Source organism: Melanerpes formicivorus, unplaced genomic scaffold, assembly GCF_026170545.1.
Source record: "Melanerpes formicivorus ecotype bairdi unplaced genomic scaffold, bMelFor1.0.p_v2 SCAF_165, whole genome shotgun sequence".
NCBI classification, from domain to species: domain Eukaryota; kingdom Metazoa; phylum Chordata; class Aves; order Piciformes; family Picidae; genus Melanerpes; species Melanerpes formicivorus.
The window spans coordinates 478,040-498,560 of record NW_027142517.1 but is presented as its reverse complement, the minus strand read 5'-3'; the positions used below and the strand labels follow the sequence as shown (position 1 = coordinate 498,560).

General features: G+C 43.2%; 2 protein-coding genes across 6 annotated transcripts in view; one reads left to right on the top strand and one right to left on the bottom strand.

The window, feature by feature from the left end:
• Positions 1 to 641: 641 nt before the first annotated feature.
• ALDH5A1 (aldehyde dehydrogenase 5 family member A1) lies at positions 642 to 12,606 on the bottom strand. Of its 2 annotated transcripts, none has more exons than XM_068169138.1 (10): positions 12,254 to 12,606; positions 11,972 to 12,055; positions 10,843 to 11,013; positions 10,445 to 10,561; positions 9,887 to 10,030; positions 7,260 to 7,403; positions 5,645 to 5,803; positions 3,315 to 3,484; positions 2,302 to 2,360; positions 642 to 2,143 (listed from the first exon to the last, which is right to left on the bottom strand). In XM_068169138.1, the coding sequence occupies exons 1-10, from the start codon at positions 12,551 to 12,553 to the stop codon at positions 1,938 to 1,940; spliced, it is 1,554 nt and encodes a 517-aa protein (XP_068025239.1). In that variant the 5' UTR covers positions 12,554 to 12,606; the 3' UTR covers positions 642 to 1,937. The 2 variants fall into 2 exon arrangements, with proteins under 2 accessions (XP_068025239.1, XP_068025240.1); XM_068169139.1 differs by having other exon boundaries at positions 11,972 to 12,071; positions 12,254 to 12,373.
• Positions 12,479 to 20,521, top strand: part of GPLD1 (glycosylphosphatidylinositol specific phospholipase D1) — a 32,490-nt gene continuing 24,447 nt past the window's right edge. For 2 of the 4 annotated variants that reach the window (XR_010991224.1, XM_068169135.1), the window contains exons 1-3: positions 12,479 to 13,741; positions 16,488 to 16,540; positions 17,502 to 17,580. Coding sequence is in view for 2 of the 4 variants with exons in the window: in XM_068169135.1 (XP_068025236.1) it covers positions 13,645 to 13,741; positions 16,488 to 16,540; positions 17,502 to 17,580 (229 nt within the window). In the remaining 2 variants the exon portion in view is untranslated. Of the gene's footprint in view, positions 13,742 to 16,487; positions 16,541 to 17,501; positions 17,581 to 20,521 lie in introns of those variants that run through there. The other 2 variants (XM_068169136.1, XM_068169137.1) reach the window with 2 other exon arrangements.

Genomic DNA, 20,521 nt, shown 5'->3' with positions numbered 1-20,521 from the left:
TACTCTTGCCTCAAATAAATAAAGGTGTATTGGCAGCCAAGGCATCTTCTTCCACAACACTGTATCCCCTGAATTCAGGCAGCCTGTGCACACAATAGTGCAAGCTTAGAAATTGAGTGTAAGAAAGTTTCTTGCAACGAGTGTAGAAATAGGCCATCCTTTTGTTGTTCTTGCCTGCAAGCACACATGCTGCAACTGATGACAGTATTAAGTCCTCACCATCTTAAATGTGCAGGATTGGTACATTGAGGATTACTGGAAAGGCAGTAAATGTCCTTTAGCTGACCTTCAGCTGGCACAATGCACACACAGTCCACTAACAGATAATGTACTCCAGACTCAGCCGGTCTCAAGTGTTACACAACTACAGCCATAAAAAAGCACTTAGAAGCAATTAAGTAGCAGTCAATGCTACCTTATGTGCGCTTTAAAAAAACCCGGCTTGCTTCACCCACCCCCAGCCCCGAGTCCTGTGCTACCTGGTACCTCATTGCATGATTGGATAAAGTATCTTAAAATACCCCATTTCACAGGGTGTACATTCATTAGTGGAAAGAACTCTGTTGCTGCCTTCTAATAATTTTTAATAACTAATGGCTAAAGCCTCACCAAATAAAGTTAATGAAGACAGAAAACATAAATTTGTTCCCTTAGCCTCTGCAGAGATGATTTATTTGCCAAATTACCATTGAGTAGTTTTAAAAAGTGCTTCTTTTGACTGCCATTACAATAATGTTTAATCAGCGTTGTGTATTTCATGTTAAGGAAGAAACTGTCTTTTGAAGGTGACAAAATAGTGATGTGTAGAAGGCTCTCCTCTAATCTATTTAAATCTTTATTATGTCACAAGTTATCCAAGTTCAAAGGTTTTTAAACCTTCTTCCCTACCAGACATTCATTCACCTGTGTAACCACAAATCCAATTCAAGGCACAAAGCCCATAGGAACAGAACAAGCTCTCTGCTCCTATTCTTTGGAGGTGGTGTGTAATGCTTTTGACACTGAGCACTATTTCCATCAGTGACTATACTTCTACCCAAGAAGTCATGTTCTTTTCATGGGAGTTTATCTACATACAGCATCATGTCACCACTTGTGCTTCCGTCACAGAGCCCTTAGAGCTTTCTGCAAGTTATTCCTGCAAGTAAGGCTTCTGTCTTTCTCCTGCTACTCACTGAGCCTTGTTCTCCTTGTCCTGGACTCTCTTGTTCCCAGACTGCTGGGGCTCACAAAAATCAAACAATGGCCATATTTGATTCCAGGCATGCAAGCTGTTAGGCACAAATTACAACCCTTTTTCTCAGAAGCCCAAAGCTGATCAGGTAGCAGCTCTGTAGCCAGCATTAACGTGCACTTTAAAAGCTGTTTGCCTGTATGGATGCCTAGCTGTAGCTCAAAGCAATACCTGACCTTCCACAAGCAGCATAATCTCCCACAACCAAAAGAAAACACACACCTGCTTCTAGAAGAAGATCACATAACCACATCAGAAAAAAAAAAGAGTATTTACACAAAATTCTAAAGGGAGACTGCCATCGTCAAAGCCTCCCCACATCCACACCAAAACACTTGGAAACAGTAGAAAATGGTGGTCTAGTTTCCCCTTGCCATAGGTTATTTTCATGATGGACAAGTGTCCAAATCCTCCTGGTTACACAGAGGTAATCCAAGAATAATAAGTGTGCATTCTCCCTTACTCTGTACTAAAAATGATGGACATTGTGACAGCATTGCTGAACCCTGAATACATAAATACAGAACATGAGAAAACATATGGCAGCACAGAATACTGCAATTATCTCTACACGTACAGAACAGGGGTGCTGAGTTTTAAGAAGGTAGAAGTTGCATTCATACGGATGTCTGGGTGGTCAAGAAGCTTATTAAAACTAGAGCACTCTTCTCCAAGCTGTTAGAATTCTGCTTTTTGAACATCTTTATAAGCCTCCAAAGCAGACATACTTGATTTCTAAGTATTCATCAATGCCGTATTTTGAGCCCTCTCGCCCTAAGCCAGACTCTTTTACCCCACCAAAAGGACATTCCACTGAGGAGATTATGCCTTCATTGACACCAACCATTCCAACTTCCAGCTGTTCTGCAACTCTCCAGATCTGAGCTGGATCTTGGGAATAGAAATATCCTGCCGTGCAGACACAAGAGATACAGGAATGAAAATTAAAATCAGGAAGGATGATATGCGGAAGACAGTATGAAAGACACTTGCTGACATTAGAAATCATCACCCCATAATACTGAAGCTGATAAACCCAAAGAAACACATTTGACAGAAAGGCATACCTGCTAAACCCACATTAGCAGCGTTTGCTATAGCAACAGCTTCTGCTTCAGTCTCAAATCTGTCAATACAAGGAGAAAAATACGAGTGAGGCCTGCAATTCATCTACTGCCTTGCTGGCTTACTGAGAAGCAGCCTTTCCAGAAGGAAAGTCAAGATTAACATTGTTCCCAAAAGTGTACTTTAAGCATCTAATTTAATTTTCACTTTGAAACAATGGAGGAGTTTTTACCAATTAATTTAAACTGTAGTTAAGTAGTGGTGGAGTCACCGCCATTGGAGGTGTTCAGGAGGAGACTTGGTAAGGTGCTTGGTTGCATGGGTTAGTTGATTAGGTGGGCTGGGTGATAGGTTGGACACGATGATCTTGAAGGTCTCTTCCAACCTGGTCTGCTCTGGTCCTATTCTATTCTATTCTATTCTATTCTATTCTATTCTATTCTATTCTATTCTATTCTATTCTATTCTATTCTATTCTATTCTATTCTAATTCTACCTTTATCCTCCATAGATACTAGCAGCTGAAACATGGGCCAGCCCACCCATTTCCCAAACTAGGCAAGCACTCTCAACAATGAGAGATAACCAAATACTGTCCCATCACATCCATTTGCCCTGGATGGAGGCAGGGAAGGTGTTAAGGAGAAAAGAAAGCTCTAACATATCTATCAGCAAAACTTAGGATGAGCAAACCACGTGACAAACTGCAAAGTCCTGCCTCCTACTTCGTACCACAAATCAGGAAGTTGATGGAGGTTTTGCTGCTACCTACACTTTCTTAGCTGCTGGTAGAATTTAAAAGAAAATGATTTTTCAAGAAGTTGCAGAGATACTAAAATCAGGTTGAGACAGAGAAAGAAATGAGCCACTTAAGTGAGTTTTCACGTGTGCCCCAGTCTCATTACAAGACTTGCATGGCAGTACAAAAACATCTACTGACAAATTGTCATTCAACTCTTATTAAAAAGTAGTATTTTTAATTGCTATTTGTAATCAGGAAAATGAATAATCTTACTTGATTACTGGTGCTAAAGGGCCAAATGTCTCCTCTTGGGTGCAAAGCATTTTTGTTGTAACATTACTGAGCAATGTTGGCTCAAAGAAATTCTTCCCCAAGCTGTGTCGTTTCCCTCCAGTCACTATAGAAGCTCCTTGAGAAACTGCATCGCTGATGTGTCTCTCTACCTGAGGTATGCAAAAGACAAATTTCACTCAGCATTTGGAAATGAACAGTATCTATTTTAGTAAAGACATAATACTCCAGTATTAAACAGATCATTTTTGAAGAGAGGTGTGTACTTTACTGTGGTAGTATAGATGTTTTAAGTACCCACAGTAATGCTTCCAGGACAAGATGTAAGCAGGCGAAGACATTTATTATGTTATTCAGCAGAGTTATATGGTCTATCAGAAGGCACATGTGTCACCTCCCAACTGGTCATTTTCTAGTGGCATATGTGTAATTAAGGCATACAATAGGTCAAAATAACCAAACAATATTTTAACACATCCAATCAAATTCTGCCCAGTTTCTCTCCTTCAGTTCCAAGGTGTTTACATTACATTACAAAACATAGCTTTCTCTAATTCGAGCAAAGGCAAATCTTCCCTATAGTCTCCTAAAGCTGTCTGAAAACAATCCTTCTCCCACACTTTACAAAAGACCATTTGCATGCATTATTTAAAATTTCTCTTGAATTTCTGTTTCTCTCTGACATAATTTCAGAGGGATAAATTATGAGTATGGTCCCAGTCTCACGGATATTACGGATTCAGTTTTCCGGTTGAAATGAAAAGGTTACATCTAACCTGAGAAAAAGTCTGTGCAGGACTAAGAAGTACACCTGAAATAGGTGATCAAATACTATGAAAACAGAAGAACAACTGTCACTGAAAGAGAAACAGACAGCTTTCCAGATGGTACTGGCAAGAACTTTTTCCATCCCCTACATCCACAATTCATCCAAAGGGAAGAAAATAATGACAAAACTAAAGTAGCAGTCTCCACACACAGAGACATAACACATACTTTAGTGATGCACAAAGAGAAGGCACAAAGATAAGCAAAGTACTGTAACCTCTGTCTCCCACATAGCTCTGAACATTTTCATATTCTGTTATTTTATAAACAGAAAGAATCTGGCAGCATTCAAGTACAATAACATTCAAGCCAAGCCTGAGCTATAGTATTTTAGAAAATATGAAGTACTTTAACAAATGAAGTCATGCACTGGTTAGGCCACACCTCGAGTACTGTGGCCAGTTCTGGGCCCCTCAGTTTAGGAAGGATGTTGACTTGCTGGAGCGTGTCCAGAGAAGGGCAACAAAGCTGGTGAGGGGTTTGGAGCACAAGCCCTATGAGGAGAGGCTGAGGGAGCTGGGGTTGCTTAGCCTGGAGAAGAGGAGACTCACGGGTGACCTTATTGTTCTCTACAACTACCTTAAGGGGGGTTGTAGACAGGCAGAGGTTGGTCTCTCCTCCCAGGCAACCAGCACCAGAACAAGAAGACACAGTCTCAGGCTGTGCCAGGGGAGGTTTAGGCTGGAGGTTAGGGGGAAGTTTTACACAGAGAGAGTGATTGCCCATTGGAATGGGCTGCCCGGGGAGGTGGTGGAGTCACCATCACTGGAGGTGTTCAGGAGGAGACTTGATAGGGTGCTTGGTGCCATGGTTTAGTTGATTAGGTGGTGTTGGATGATAGGTGGGACATGATGATCTTGAAGGTCTCTTCCAACCTGGTCTGGTCTGGTCTGGTCTGGTCTAGTCTATTCTATTCTATTCAACAATCTTTAACCTTAGGAAGGGTGAAATATTACAGAAAATGTGACTTTACTGAGATTTTAAATAAATCTAATTTCCTGGAGTTACCACTCATCTAAAACAAAAGACTCAAACCATGGGTGTAAGGTTTCAAGTGATAGCAACCTCCAGAGCTCCACTATTTTTACCTTTGGTGTATACTTCTGCTTAGGTTTTACCAAACAGAGGCACCATTCCTCAAACTAAGCTGTCATTCACAGTGCTTCAGAACTGATGGATCACCACACAAGTCTCACAATGCTTCCCATTTCAGTAAATATTCTTGAGAATAGTTTAGGAAGTAATCAGGAGAAGCAGATTCTCCTACAGGAGGTATCTCTTTTTCCCTTAATAGAAGTGATGCATTAACTGACCCACACGTTTGTCTGTGTGTATACATGCACTTGGGAGGACAGAACACACTTCCAGCCACGCTGCAAATACCTTCTAACAAAACAAGCATGAAAAAAGGGAAATGCAAAGTTACTTCATGCATCATGAAAAAAGGGAATTAAGATGTCAAAAGCTAAATCTTTTACTGGTACCTTCTCCACTGCTTTTTCATTAATTAGTGGCCCTTGGGTAGTTTTTGCATCAAATCCATTTCCGACGTGTAGCTCGCTCTCTATAGCTTTAGCAAATTTTTCCACAAATTTATCATGGATTCCCTTTTGCACCAGGAATCGGTTTGTGCAAACACAGGTCTGAAAACAAGCATGACAAGAAAACAAACAAGAAACAACTGTTTATCTTGAATTTACTTTATCCATTAATCCTTCATGCCACAGTATCGGGTTACTACAGTGATCTATCTTCTGCTGCTTCTCCATCATCCTAAGATGGGTCCTGTCTCTGCCTCTTCTTTCACCACCCCTCTCACTTTAGACATACAACATCAGCAAGCTGTCAGTGTGTGCGTGAAATATGCCATACTGCTGAATTTAAATTGGTTACGCTGGGAAAAGGTTTTGTGAGTTCTGTGGGTGATATATGGATCAACAAAGGTCCAGAAGCTTTGAGAAATGCCTCCTAATGAGAATGAAGAATGATGGACTGAGCAGCAGAACCTAAAATCACACTTGGTGATGTAGGGTCTTTTTCATTATTCTAACTCCTTTAGTAACTAAAGTTTGAGTTTGTCTTCTTTCTGGAATTTAAGTGCTTTCAGTGGCTTACTTATTTGTGCTGCCCCTTTGCTCTGACCGCATCTTACTTTTGAGTGGTACAGTCTCTCAGAGGTAACAGCTACTTTATCCGTATATGCAAGAGGGGTGCAACAGCAGAGGTGTTAGATCTTGTCCAGTCTGTGTCTGATCACTCACTGGTCCTTGTGAATATTCTATTCTAGTTTCTTTTCTTTCTTGTCAAGATTAGTCTTAGTTTTCTTGTTATTCAAGCAACATTTTCCCAACTAAATGGCCTCCTAATCAGACTGAAAACTTGCAGCTTCTCTGAAATGTGAGTTTGCCAACTTCCATGTATTCATAAGGCTGGAACGCTCTCCACACAGCTCTGCTCAGCTGACTGTTCTGCAAAGTGATGCTCTTTTTTCTCTTTTTACTGTACATAAAACACATTTGAAGCAATGCACATTCAAACCCTGTCTATCTCTTTAAGCTGCTCACTGCGGAAAAATCTAGCCATGAGAATCTTAGAGATTTCAATTGCCTCAACTGCTGATGGGTGCGATCGAACACACAGACTGGAACTCACAATCATACAGAAACATTTACCATGAGACTTGAGGCCATTATTTTAAGAACTAACTAGGCACACTATAAAACATAATCCTGTGTACCGAGGCAGGATGATGTCTTTTCACAGCTCTAGTTCTCCAATGAATTTAATGCTGACAAAGCACATGGCAAAATCCCTTGTCACTTCTCACGCTCTTAGTAAGGGTCCTAGTGAACATCTTGTGATCTTGTGGTATTATTACCTGCCATGCATGTTGTTAGAAGTACATGGGATTTCAGTGTTGTTACTTGGACTTGCTGATAAATGGCTTGAATGCCCAGAGCAATGTACAATTCCAGCATCTTTCTCTTCACAATGAAGTGTTCTATGCTGTCCTTTTACATAAAATAGGTTACTTACAGCTTTAACTGTATGTGGAGCTCTTCACTCTCCAGAAAGAGAGGACAAAAAGATTACTCTTACCTGCCCTGAATTTCTATACTTGGAAGCAAGGGCTCCTGCAACAGCACGGTCCACGTTGGCGCTGTCAAACACTATAAAAGGAGCATGTCCTCCAAGCTCCATGGAAACTCGCTTCACAGTGCCAGCTGCATGTTTCAGCAGTATCTGCAGGCAACAGAGGAGACATAGAAATCTGTACCTCTACCAGATGTGAGCTGTGGAATACAGATGGAAGGCAGTGAAAAATGTTAACTCTGGCAAGGAATTGATTTACATAGTTTTTATAATGCTAGATGACCTGTTTTCTCCCATGACAAAAAGCAAGGACTAATTTCCTTCGTTAAGATCTTTAGAGACCAGATTCTAGCCAAGAAATAATAAAGAGAAGAATTCCCATCAACCTCAGTTCAGCTCAGGCTTTTATACACTAATATAGTCACTCTTGTTTGCTTGTTCTTTTCTATTTGGGTAGTAAAAATCATGACTTCTCTTAAAAATCTCTTCCTAGATCACACAGAATTCTGGATTAAGATTTGTCTTGTTACCAGACTTTCTTCATTCTGCATACAGGCATCCCACAGAATTCTATCATCTTCTCGCCACACTCTGCAGTTTCTGGTTTCGTTAGAGATAGTGACAAGATTTCTTATTGCCTAAGGTTGATAGGAGATATTCAGGGTCCTCACTAATGCTTTCTCTCAACTTCAGAAACCAATCCTAATTAATGCCCTGGAAACTCAGTTTCAGTGTTCTTCTTACTACACTGTCACACTATGATATGACACAGCAGCACCTTGCGCCAGACTGTTCATATGGCCAGGGACGGGGAGGAAGAACTGCCCATTGTAAGTGCAGATCAGGTTCATGATCATCTGAAGAACCTGAAAGTGTTCAAGTCCATGGGACCCGACGGGTTACACCCACGGGTGCTGAAAGAACTGGCAGATGAGGTTGCTAAACCCCTCTCTATTATATTTCAAAAGTCCTGGCAGTCTGGTGAAGTCCCCACAGACTGGAAAAGGGGAAACATTGCCCCCATCTTCAAAAAGGGTAAGAAGGAGGAACCAGGGAACTACAGGCCAGTCAGTCTCACCTCTGTGCCTGGAAAGATCATGGAACAGATCCTCCTGGAGTCACTACTCGCTCAAAAGAATACAGAAGAGGTGATTGGGAACAGTCAGCATGGCTTTGCCAAGGGCAAATCCTGCCTGACCAACCTGGTGGCCTTCTATGAGCAGGTGACAAAATTAATAGATGAGGGGCGAGCAACTGATGTCGTTTACCTGGACCTGAGCAAAGCCTTCGACACTGTCCCGCACCACATCCTGGTCTCCAGGCTGGTGACACATGGGTTTGATGGGTGGACCACTAGATGGATAAGGAACTGGCTTGATGGCCACACCCAAAGAGTGGCTGTCAATGGCTCCATGTCCCAGTGGAGGCCAGGGACAAGCGGAGTCCCTCAGGGATCAGTCCTGGGGCCTGTCTTGTTCAACATCTTTGTGGGTGACATGGACAGTGGCATTGAGTGCACCCTCAGCAAGTCTGCTGATGACACCAAGCTGTGTGGTGCAGCAGACACGCTGGAGGGAAGGGAGGCCATCCAGAGGGACCTTGACAGGCTGGAGAGGTGGGCACAGGCCAACCTCATGAAGTTCAATAAGAGCAAGTGCAGGGTCCTGCAGCTGGGTCAAGGCAATCCCAGGCACAAATACAGGCTGGGCAGTGACTGGCTGGAAAGCAGCCCTGAGGAGAGAGACTTGGGGGTGCTGGTGGACAAAAAGCTCAACGTGAGCTCTCAGTGTGCACTTGCAGCCCGCAAAGCCAATCAGATCCTGGGCTGCATCAGGAGAAGTGTGGCTAGCAGGTCGAGGGAGGTGATCCTCCCCCTCTACTCAGCCCTGGTGAGACCCCACCTGGAGTACTGTGTCCAGTTCTGGAGCCCCTATTACAAGAGGGATGTGGAGGTGCTGGAACGTGTCCAGAGAAGGGCCACAAGGATGATCAGAGGGCTGGAGCACCTCTCCTATGAGGACAGACTGAAGGAGTTGGGGCTGTTCAGTCTGCAGAAGAGAAGGCTCCGAGGTGACCTAATTGTGGCCTTCCAGTATCTGAAGGGGGCCTACAGGAAGGCTGGGGAAGGACTTCTCAGGATCTCAGGTAGTGATAGGACTAGGGGGAATGGGATGAAGCTGGAGGTGGGGATATTCAGGCTGGATGTGAGGAGGAGGTTCTTCACCATGAGAGTGGTGAAACCCTGGAATGGGTTGTCCAGGGAGGTGGTCGAGGCCCCGTCCCTGGGGGTGTTTAAGATCAGGCTGGATGAGGCTCTGTCCAGCCTGATCTAGTGTGGGGTGTCCCTGCCCATGGCAGGGGGGTTGGAACTAAATGATCCTTGTGGTCCCTTCCAACCCTGAATGAAACTATGAAACTATAAGTAACATGCAGGTTATCCAGAAGTTGCACACAAGCATCCTTCTGTGAAGTACTGACTCTAAAGAAAACAAGCAGCATCTCAAGTACACAAATAATTTTGGCAATCTGTCTACAGCAGACAGAAGACCTTGTATAAAGGCACACACTTTACCCCTACCTTTTCAGTATAACCACAGTAATAATCTTCGAGGATATTCTCTGCCCTTATGTACCTTTCCTGTTGCTGTAGAGCCAGTAAAAGATATCTTTGCTACCAGTGGATCAGTGCACAGAACTTCCCCTACAGCTGGTGTCTGTTGTCTGGAACAAGGAACAACATTATACACTCCTGCTGGAATTCCAGCCTGGTTTGCAAGCTGCAACAAAAGAAACATAGAATTTGCATTATTGGTGCATTTTGTATGAGGAATAGTCAAGGCTTATCATTTTGATGAAACCAGCCTCTAAGTTAATGGGAGCCAAAATTGCAAAGTGCAACCAGTGACAGATGTCATGGAGTCAAGACAGCAACTTCACTCCAGTTTAAGCTGGGTGTGATTCAAAGTAACCAAAGGAAAGATAACATGTTTTGTATAACTAAATGGCTGGGTTCTCTAGACCATATTAGAAGCAATTTTCAAAGATTGTTACTAAACTAAAACCTCTGGATTGAGTCAACCAATCTGTCTTCTCTTCGTGTATGAAGCTGGCCAGTTATCTTCAAAGCCCATCAGATTCCCCATTCACAGCTTCAGTCCACAGCAAAGGTAATGCTTAGCATAAAAACTCACCTCCCCAAGAGCTAATGCTGATAAAGGTGTGTCCTCTGCAGGTTTCACTACCACTGTACAGCCAGCTGCCAGAGCTGCACCAACCTTCCGGGTAATCATAGCACTGGGGAAATTCCACTAGGATGTGAGAAAAAAGTACAATCAATTCTGGCAAAGTAATGCTTCCTGATTTTGCAGAAATAGCCGACATTTTCTCTAAGTGTGTGACCTAAACAGCCCTGCATGATGGGCTTTGTCCTTAGTGAACATCACAAAGATGTACTGCAAGTCCAGGAAGAAATGATTACAAGGTAGAAATGAAACTAAACAAGAGCATCTGCCAGGGCTGGAAGAATCAGTAAGGCTAGAGTTCTGTGCTGTAAACCTTCACACAACCTTAAAAATTCAGCTGTGCTTACTGGGGTTATAATGGCTGCCACTCCTACTGGCTGCTTCAGCACCAGGATTCGTCTGTCTTTTGCAGATGCTGGAATGACATCGCCATAAACCCGGCGAGCTTCCTCCGCAAACCACTCCAGAAAAGAGGCAGAATACAGGATTTCACCCTGTGCTTCTTTCAGAGGCTTCCCCTTTGATTAAATCAGAATGAAGAAACCATGTAAGCAGCAGGCTGAAGCAAAAAAAAAACCCACCCATATTCAAGTAATTAAGTTTCTGTTATTTTCAGAGTAGTTTATAATCACATACGCTGTGATGTCCAAAATGGATGATATGACTGGCCCAGCAATAGTTGTGTGGCTTCAATATATCCTCATTCTACAGTCAACATTTTGTATGTTGTGCTTGGTATTCATACGTGCCCAAGACTGGAAGAGCAAATGGGGCATGTCTTTATTTGCAAACTCTGCAGTTAGCTGTTACCATTCAGAAGATGACACAAATCATGGGAAAGGAGTGAGAGACTTTTGCCAGGACCATTTGGTATTACTATGGACTGATCCTGTTAGCAGCTGGAACAGAGATGAGCTGTATTTTCTTGCATGATTTTAACCCAAAGGATGCCATTTGTGAGCTCCTAGACTGCTCTGTGATGCAAACCAATGCATGATGAGTGAATCCAACTTGGAGACTTGCTTTAATAGTACTGCAATTCTTTCTGAATCAATGATACTGGTAAGACACAAACATTTCTAGCATGAAGACCATGGTTTAGATTGATATATGCTTTTGCACAACGTGAAACACAGCATGGGTCTAATTTCCACTGGACTGTCAGGTATAACTGTCATGAAAATAACACGCAGTATGTATCGAAGAAAATGTTTGAAGCATTCTCCAATGACCTAACAGAGCAATGTGAATGCACAATGTGTCTGCTGCGCCCAACCTTTTAAGTATTAAAACCCGACATGATGGTTAACTGGTGAAATGCACACAGGGTGTTTTGGTGGCTGTCAGCTTTATTTTACTTCAATGGTAGCATCCCTGTGTTAGGTTTTTGAACAGGCTGAATGCTAGCACAGGGCAGTCCCCACGCTCAGAGGGGTAGCCGGCCCCGGCAGAGGCGGGCCCTGCCGCCGTACTCACGTTCTCAGCTGTTATGATCCTCGCCAGCGCGTCCTTGTTCTCTATCATCAGCTCGTACCATCTCCGTAGGCGCACGCTCTTCTCCTGGGAAGAGATAAGGCTGCCGTGCCCGCCGCCCGCCAGGCGCCTGGGATGAGCTTCTCCGAAAGAGAAGCGAAACCCCACAAACCCCCCGGGGCAGCCCCGCAGCCCGGCCGCCTCGCGCGCCAGGCGGCGCTAGGAGCGCGTCCCGCCGGGGGCCGCCGACTGCCCCGGCGGGCGCCATCTTTCGCTGCCGCTCACCTTGGCGGGGAGGCGGCTCCATACGGCGCCGGCCTCATGCGCGGCCCGCACAGCCGCCCGCGCCTCGGCCGCCCCGCAGTCGGCCACCCGGGCCAGTTCCTGGCCGCTGGCCGGGTCCTGTACGGGAAAAGCGGCGGGCGTCTCCACCCATTGGCCGCCCACCAAGCCGCCCTGGCGTACCAGGGCAGCGGGCAGCGCCGAGCTGCTGCGCCGCGCTGCCGCCAAACCTGGGGGTGGAGAGGGTAAAAGGAGAAAGCGGCGGCGGGCCACAGCTGCCCGCCACGGGAAGAGGGTCGCCATGGCCGCGCACCGGCGACAGGCGGCGAAGCCTTCACGGAGCTGCCCGCGCCGCCCCGGAGGAGGAGCTGCGCAGGGGCCGGGCCAGAAGTGGCCTCTCGCTGGGGCACGGAGTTGGGCGAGGGGCACTGCTGTATTTGCTCTGTTCTTGCAAGGATTGGGGGGCATGCTGGCGGTGGTTTTGTGCTTCTTGGAGCTCTGCTTCCCCAGCCCGATCGAGATGCTCCTCCGGAGGGAGAGGAGGGACTTGGCCTTTCGTGGCTTTACTTCAGGAGCACCGGACGGTGGGAGGCTGGGCTACAAGTGGGCCGGTGGCCCCCGTCTCCGGCCGCTGGACCCTATGGCACCTGCGGTCAGCCTCTGGCAGAGGGCCATACAAGGCCACAGCCTAGTGCCACCATCTCGCTAGGGACCGGCGGGGCGGTGCTAGGCGTGCCAGCCGTGCCCGCAGACTGAGCAGTGTCTGGCGCTGCGGCCAGGCCACGTTTGCATGGGGATGTTTGGGAGCCACAGCGTGTCCAGCCTTTGCAGTAAGACAGATGTTCATAGCAATATGTATGGCAGGACTACACTCATGATTTCCACCTGTGTATCAACTAGGCTTTCAGTTTGGATCGTAAGACCCAGGCTTATGTATGCAGTTCCCTATCAGCTCACCGAAGTTTATGCATTTGTGTTGCCTACAGCTCAGGAGCTAGCGTGTTTGTACTGTGTGCTGCTTTGGCAATTGGCTCTCACTTTTTGTGGAATCCTGCATAGCTGTTTTAAGACAAGTGCACCATGATCTCGAGGGATGCTCTGCTGTGGTTTTGTATATTAACAGAGCCCTGACTACGGCAGACAGAGCTACTAGAGTTCCAGAGGGGGAAATGCCTTCAAATTTTGTTTTGTTTTTGTTTGTTTGTTTGTTTGTTGTATTAATTATTTGAGGTAGAGAAAATCATTGATACAACATAGCCTTTCAAACACAGCAGTCGCCCACTTGCTGTGTCAGCAATATGTCTGAAAGAAAAAGACATGCTCCGTAACCTAGATTTCAAAGGTCACAGTGCTACTGCTCCAGGATTCTGAACTTTACAGTTTAAGCCAGCATCATGGCTGGCTTGAAGACTTGGTCTGTTTTGCTGCTTACACTATACTGCTTCTGCCAGAGAGGTATCCCAAGTGGAATCTCGACACATGTTGAAATAGGTAAGGCACGTTCAGAATGAATTTTTGTATCTTTTGAGTTGCTTGGGAAGAGAAATTCACATTCATATGAAAAGCAAAGGGAGGAAGTGAAGTAATAAGCAAGTGGCATAACACATAGGCTAGAGGAGTAGTTTTGTTTAGGAATTGTAAACTTTTTACTGGTTTTGCAAGCAAAATACTCCTCAGCAGTGTGGTGGTGTATTTTTCTGTCGTCTGAAACAGGCATTATGTAACGGGAATGTTTGTGTCTGAGTCTTACGCAGACAGGGTTTGGTTTGGAGAAAGAAGAGGAACGCTTCAGACAATTTATGGGATTGTTATATTTAAACTAGAAAATAACACAGGTTGTTCAAATTGCCATGTATACATTTTGCTGTGTCTCCATAAAGTAGTCAAAATACTGTAGTGTATTTATGACTAACATCATGAAAACGTTGTGTGATGTTTATTGCATGTGGGTTGCTACCCGTAGCCGGCACAGCTTAGTTTTGCAAAGGAGGAGAGAATGAAGAACATGAAAGTGGTGGAGACATTTCTGCTTTGAATTTCTTGTTTAGGTGTATTGTTTTTAAAATCTGGTTTCTGCTTAATTCTTGCAAGAACACTCGTCAGTAGTGTGAGGTTTTTCTGAAAGGTTTACTCACAATAAATGGTCAGTTTTGTTTATTCTTCTGTTTCTAAATTCATTGCTCAAACAGATGGTAAAACGTGTGATGTTGTCTCTATTCAGGTCACCTCAGACTTGAGGTACTGGATACATGCAACTTTGAACAAGTTAAAAGCTGAAATTATTCATGGCTTTTGAGACTGTGTTCACTCAGTATTGTATCCTTGGTCAGCATCCTGCAAACGTTCACTTTTCCTTAACAGCAGGTCAAGTAACCTGTGATAATTAATGGAAGTCACATTGCCTGAGCTTAGTCAAGTGCATACAACTTTGCAAGCTCAGGGTTCTAATTACTGAGTACACACTTCAGAAAACTTGAAATAATAGATTTGGAAGGCTAGAGTGTATTTGCATGAAGCCTACGACGAGAAACAACAGCTTAGGGATCTGTCCCAAAGCAGCCATTTTTTTAAATCGTGTTTTTCTTTCTTCTAATCAAGGAAGCATATTGCAGAAAACCTGCATTTATATGGTTTAAAGATCTTGGTTGTAATGTGTGCACTGAGTCATAGTTTAGCACAAATTTTGTCCTTTTTGTTTGAAATTGACGTTAAACCAGGTGCAGCTCTCCTGCTGCTAAAATCAGTCATTTTGTTTCCGTCCAAAGAAAAGTCTATGGTGATAAAGTACTGAAAGTTACTGCTGAATCCAAACACTGACTATTCCATACCAAAAAAACCCCAACCCAAACAACCTAACAAACAAACAAGACTAATAACACCACCACCACAACAAAACAACAAAAAACCCACCACAACAAACCACAGAAAAGAACTCCTTTGACTACAAACCGTCACCGAAGTCTATCCTGGACAGACTTAGGAGAGTACTTTTAAAACAGTGAAAAGCTCTGCCTGTTCAAAATGTTGATCATGTTCAATGTGCTCAGCAGAGCTGTGTCCTACTTGCCACGGCTTCTTGCTGGAGGCAGGTCGTAGTGGGGAGGCTCTTCCTCTCTCATCCTGGGACTAGAATCACGCCTCTGGGAGTTTGTGAAACTGTTGGGATCCATCACAAACTGTCAAACTTGGACTCTTCCACGCTGAAAAGAGAGGTCTGTGTTGAAATGGATGAATCTCAGTATTGTACACTTTTTATATTATTGTTTTCCAGTTATTCCTGTTTTGGTGCAAGTTTGGTCCCTAAGGTATCTTAATGTACTTGCCTAAGAATGGTTTAGATCAGGATAAAATTCATAGTGAAGTATCACTCAAACCCACACAGTTTTGTCCAGATCTTATTCCAGAATGAGAGTGCAGGTATTTTTTAATGATGTATTTGGTAAGGATCAAATTAAGTTCAGCAAGTCGGGGTTATCTTGGTTAGTCTTAGTTTGTAAATAGCTTCAAGTCAGGAGTAAAACTTAATGTGAGAAGGAAAGATGATGACCCATGCATGCACTCTCAACCAAATAATTTTAGATGCAATGTTAGGTATTTTTAGAATAGTGTTGATAGAGCATCCCTGGGATCTAACAGTAATTAGGAGACTTCGTTACAGAAAAGTGATGTCAGTTTGTTTCATTCTCTCTTTCTGCTTGCTCAGTAAATATTTAGGCAGTAAGAGTGTCTGTCTATTTAGTGACTAAATAGTATTATTTACCTTGCTGGTTTTAGATTATTGTTGGTTTTCATACATGTTAAAAATTAATCAAGCTGTTCACTATCCATGTCGATTTCTGAGGTACCTCTTTGAATGCTAAGGGCAGCAGTGAAACTTAACAAGAACTTTATGATTGGTACTCTGTACTTGCTGGCTGCAATCTTGTCAGTTCACTGCTGTAGCTCAGTTGTGTACTTCTTCCCTGCAGTTCCAGCTTTCTTGGTCAGCTTGGGAACTGGGGATTATGAAGAGGCTTGTAAGACCACAGTGCACAAATGTGCCACAGAAGCAGCACTTCCTTATTAGCTCCTTAGGAGAGAAAACCCAAAGAATTTTTTGAGAAGTTGTGTTTCATGTGCTTGTGCCACTTGGCTTAGCTATGGCAATGCAGCATCTTCTGGTTTGCTAATGCTTCTAACAACACATAGGCCTGGCCACAGCACCTATAAATCAATATGTCTATGTCTTGTTTTTCAGCACACAGAGCTCTGGAATTTTTCATACATGAAGGGAGTGTTAATTATAGACAGGTAGGAAACATACTATTGCTTCATTGTGCACACCTTTCTTCTGAATGTTTGCCTGTGTGTCTTCTGTGATTCTTGCCTTTATTATTAATTCTCAGTAATATGTGTGTGAATATGTTGCCTAGACAACGTTTTTACCTTTTCTATTGAAGATCACTTGAATCCTGAATACTACTACAAATGTGTAATATTTTTAGTATTGTGTGGACACTGTGTGTGGCTTCTTGCGTGTTTTGCATCTTCTGAAGTCATACCCTCCATGCATAGTTCTCTTAGAAGAATCAGTAGAGGATTTTTGGAAAGACAATAACTGTAAGGACAGCAAAATGACAGCAAAGTTTTTAATTTAGTCCACCACATATATTATTTAACAATTTCTGATTGATGCAAATAGGTTTTTCTTTCGTGGGCTGCAGAGCAGTGTAAGCATGTGGGCTGTTTTCATAATGACATAAATGGAACACACGAGTTTCGTGATTAAAACCATGTAAAGAAGACCATTTTATATAACTTCATCTTTTGGAATCATTGCATTGTTTTGGTTGGAAGAGCCCTTTAAGATCATTGAGTCCCAACATTAAGCCAACACAACTTTAATCAAAGCAGGAGATCACTCAAGGGAAGTATTTAGATTGTCCACAGTAGACAGCTGTGCTGTGATTCAGAGGATGTAAGTTAGCAGCCTAGGCTTTGTTCCAAGAGGAGGTGGCTCCACCAGAACTGGAAGGTGACTTCACCAGCACCCAAGGTAGATCATATGAATACTTTCCTAACTAGCCTTTCCAATCACCATGTATACTGATTAATGTAGTTTCACTTGAAAGGATTTGGGAGGTAGGTGAGGAAGTGGTGGAGGGGACAATGACACTGAAATGACTTTGGAATTTTATCAAAGTTGTAGTTGAATGTCTTTTCATGCTGCACAATAACAGTTATGAGTCTCTTTTCCCCCATCCTTTTCCAGTTGTTACTAAATCACCAAGATGCATTTCAGGCTGGGAGCATTTACCCTGATGCCTTTTATTCTCCAATCTGCAAAAATGGTAGGAAAAGCTTTATAAGTCCCAATATTGTAACAGTTGTATTTTAATTGTGTCGATCCTCTTTAGTTGGGATGCAAATAGTTATGCTGTTAGAAATTAAGTATGGTCAAAAATACCTTCCATACACCATTTTTGTTAGTGTTTTGTGCCTTTTTGTAAAACTTTATAGGAGAGCAGTACATGTAATGAAAATGGTTTTGGAAAGTAGCTTCTGGGTAAATTTAACTAATGTGTAGGGCAATTTGACAGAACGATGCTCTTTGACTAAATTAGGTCAGTTTACTGAGTACTGTCTTCAGGAAAAACTGAGAGGAGAGAAATGTTTTTTTCTAAGTGTTAGGAAAAGCCTACAGGTAACTTCCATGTTAGGAAGTATTAGTTTCTATCAGATCAGTCATAAAGATGAATATAAAAAACCTTCACAAAGCCTCAATAGTGTAGGACTTGAGACGGGGGGGGGGGGGGGGGGGAAGTGTTAGTAACATCCTAGTTTAAAGCCTTTATTTTCCAGGCTGCTGTCTTTGCCTTTTTCTGCTTCTTGTTTGAAATTAATGTCAGTCTTAGTTTTGTTTGTTGCAGTGGTTGTAAAAAATATGGCTTGACTTGCAGGTGGTCCCCTGTTTTTTCAGCTCGAGTAGGTCAGCTCTTCACACAATTACAGAATCACACAAAACATTAGGGATAGAAAGGACCTTGAAAGATTATCTAGTCCCATTCCCCTGCCAGAGCAGGATCACCTAGAGTAGATCACACAGGAATATGTCCAGGTGGGTTTTGAGTGTCTCCACAGAAGACAACTCCACTCTCTGGGCAGCATGTTCCAGTGTTCTGCCACCCTCAGAGTGAAAAAGCTTTTTCTTATATTTAGGCAGAACCTCCTGTCCTCCAGCTTGCACTCATTGACCCTTGTGCTATGGTTGGACATCACTGACAAGAGCTTGGCTCCATCCTCCTGACACTCACCCTTCAAGTATTTATGAACATGAATGAGGTTGTCACTCAGTCTCCTCCAAGTTAAAGAGCACCATCTCCCTCAGCCTTTCCTCATAAGGAAGATATTCCACTCCCATAATCACCTTTGTGGATCTATGCTGGACTCTTTCAAGAAGTTCCCTGTCTTTCTTGAACGGGGGGGCCCAGAACTGGACACAATATTCTAGGTGTGGCCTCACCGGGGCAAAGTAGAGGGGGAGAAGTACCTCACTTGACCTACTAACCACACCCCTTCCAATACACCCCGGGATGCCATTATCGTTCTTGGCCACAAGGGCACGTGGTCATCCACCAGGATATCTGGCCAGTTGGTTGTTGAAATCGTACTGAAAGTCTCAAGTAGGAGAAGTGGTTTATTTTAGTGGGTCATGCCAGTTTGGATCCATTAAATTCAAAGTGTTCCTAGGATCTTTCTTTGGTTTGCCTAATCTTACATGTTTTTCAGCTGAATGCCTCTGCTTGTCTTAGTATATATATTTCCTGCCTCAAACTTCAAACCCCTTGATTATATTTCCAGGGACACTTCCCTATTTTTTCTCATTGTCTGTTCTGCTTATAGTCTTATATTACCCAATGGCAGCTAGATTTACTGGTTTTCAGTCATACTTTGTTGATGCTGACTGTTGTTTATGCCAGCTGTAGGCTTCTTGGTTTATGTCCTGATGGGCAAGATTGCCCCATTCAGCTTGCCTAATGGGTGATCTTCTCTGTTGTTACATTGTAGTGCTCACTTCATGTCCAGATTGCTCCTCTGTTCTTAACATTTGATACTGATTTTATCTCCTATCACTCATCAGGTTACTGTTCCGGTCTTCTGCCTGGCTCTGCTAACATCTTGTCCCAGACTTCAGTCTTGCTTGGCTTATTTTCAGGACTGATTTTCATCTGGCATTTCTTCAGTTCCTACCTTAACTTGGTTAGTTCTACTCCATCTTTCCCATCCAAGAGTTTTGATTACTGCCTTATACCATACCAGTCATCAGAGCCTCTCTATCTGCAGCCACCAGACCATATTCTTTGCTTTACTTGGGCCACTTGTCAGCAGTGTGTTTATTTAGTGTGGAATAAATAGGTACAAATAGGATACAAATTCAGATGTAGTAGTTTATTACTCGCTATTTAATTTTGATCTAGCAATTCCCATCCTTATGTTATCTAGTTCAGCTGTACTGTAAAATGTCAAGTGGCCAGGAGGTGACTGACCTATAAGGTCTGCTCTCTCAATTTAATATGCTGTATTCTTCTGCAGTTTGACAGTTCTGCATGAACAAACGCATACTCTTCCTCCAAGTGTATTGATGACCCAAACAATCTATCCTCTACTTGTCTTTTTCTCCCTGAGTATAGTGCTCCTTAGTATGTCAGCATCACTTTGCCCATAGCTTTATGTAGGTACATAGAAATTTTTAGACAAGGTCATTGTTAGATCTCACATAAATCTGCATAAATCCAAATGAGAGTATTAATTGATACTTCAAAGGAAAACCTCGTTTTTCCTCTTTCCTCTGTCCTTCTGCTCCTACACTGACTGTATCTTGGCAAGTTTGCCATTCTGTTGAAAATCATTGTGATGATGACATATGCCTCTACTGCCTTGTGGAAATTGATACCTGACCCAAAGGCATTCTTGGCCACAAGGGCACATGGTCATCCACCAGGATATCTGGCCAGTTGGTCGTAGAAATTAGAATAGAATAGAATATTGGATATTTGGAGTTGGATATTGGAATATAGAATATTCCATATTTTGGACTGGCTGCATTGCTCATCAGATTTTCTGCTGTACAATTTGATGCATTCATTTAGTCAGCAGCTTCTCTGTTACCTCTCTTTAACCTCTCCACTCTGGACTCAGGTTTTCATTGCCTTATACATACTCACAGTCACAGAGAAAGTGAGCAGGCACAACATTTTCAGGTGCTTCAAACCAAAATCATAGGAGGTAAAT

What these genes read in the sequence shown, in the direction of transcription:
- ALDH5A1 (XM_068169138.1), bottom strand. Translation starts at nt 12,553, where the DNA reads ATGGCGACCCTCTTCCCGTGGCGGGCAGCTGTGGCCCGCCGCCGCTTT. An exon ending in CAGCATTAGCTCTTGGGGAG is followed by an intron (nt 10,031 to 10,444) that starts GTGAGTTTTTAT and finishes CTTTTGTTGCAG; the next exon opens with CTTGCAAACCAGGCTGGAAT. An exon ending in ATGAAAAAGCAGTGGAGAAG is followed by an intron (nt 3,485 to 5,644) that starts GTACCAGTAAAA and finishes TGCATACCTCAG; the next exon opens with GTAGAGAGACACATCAGCGA.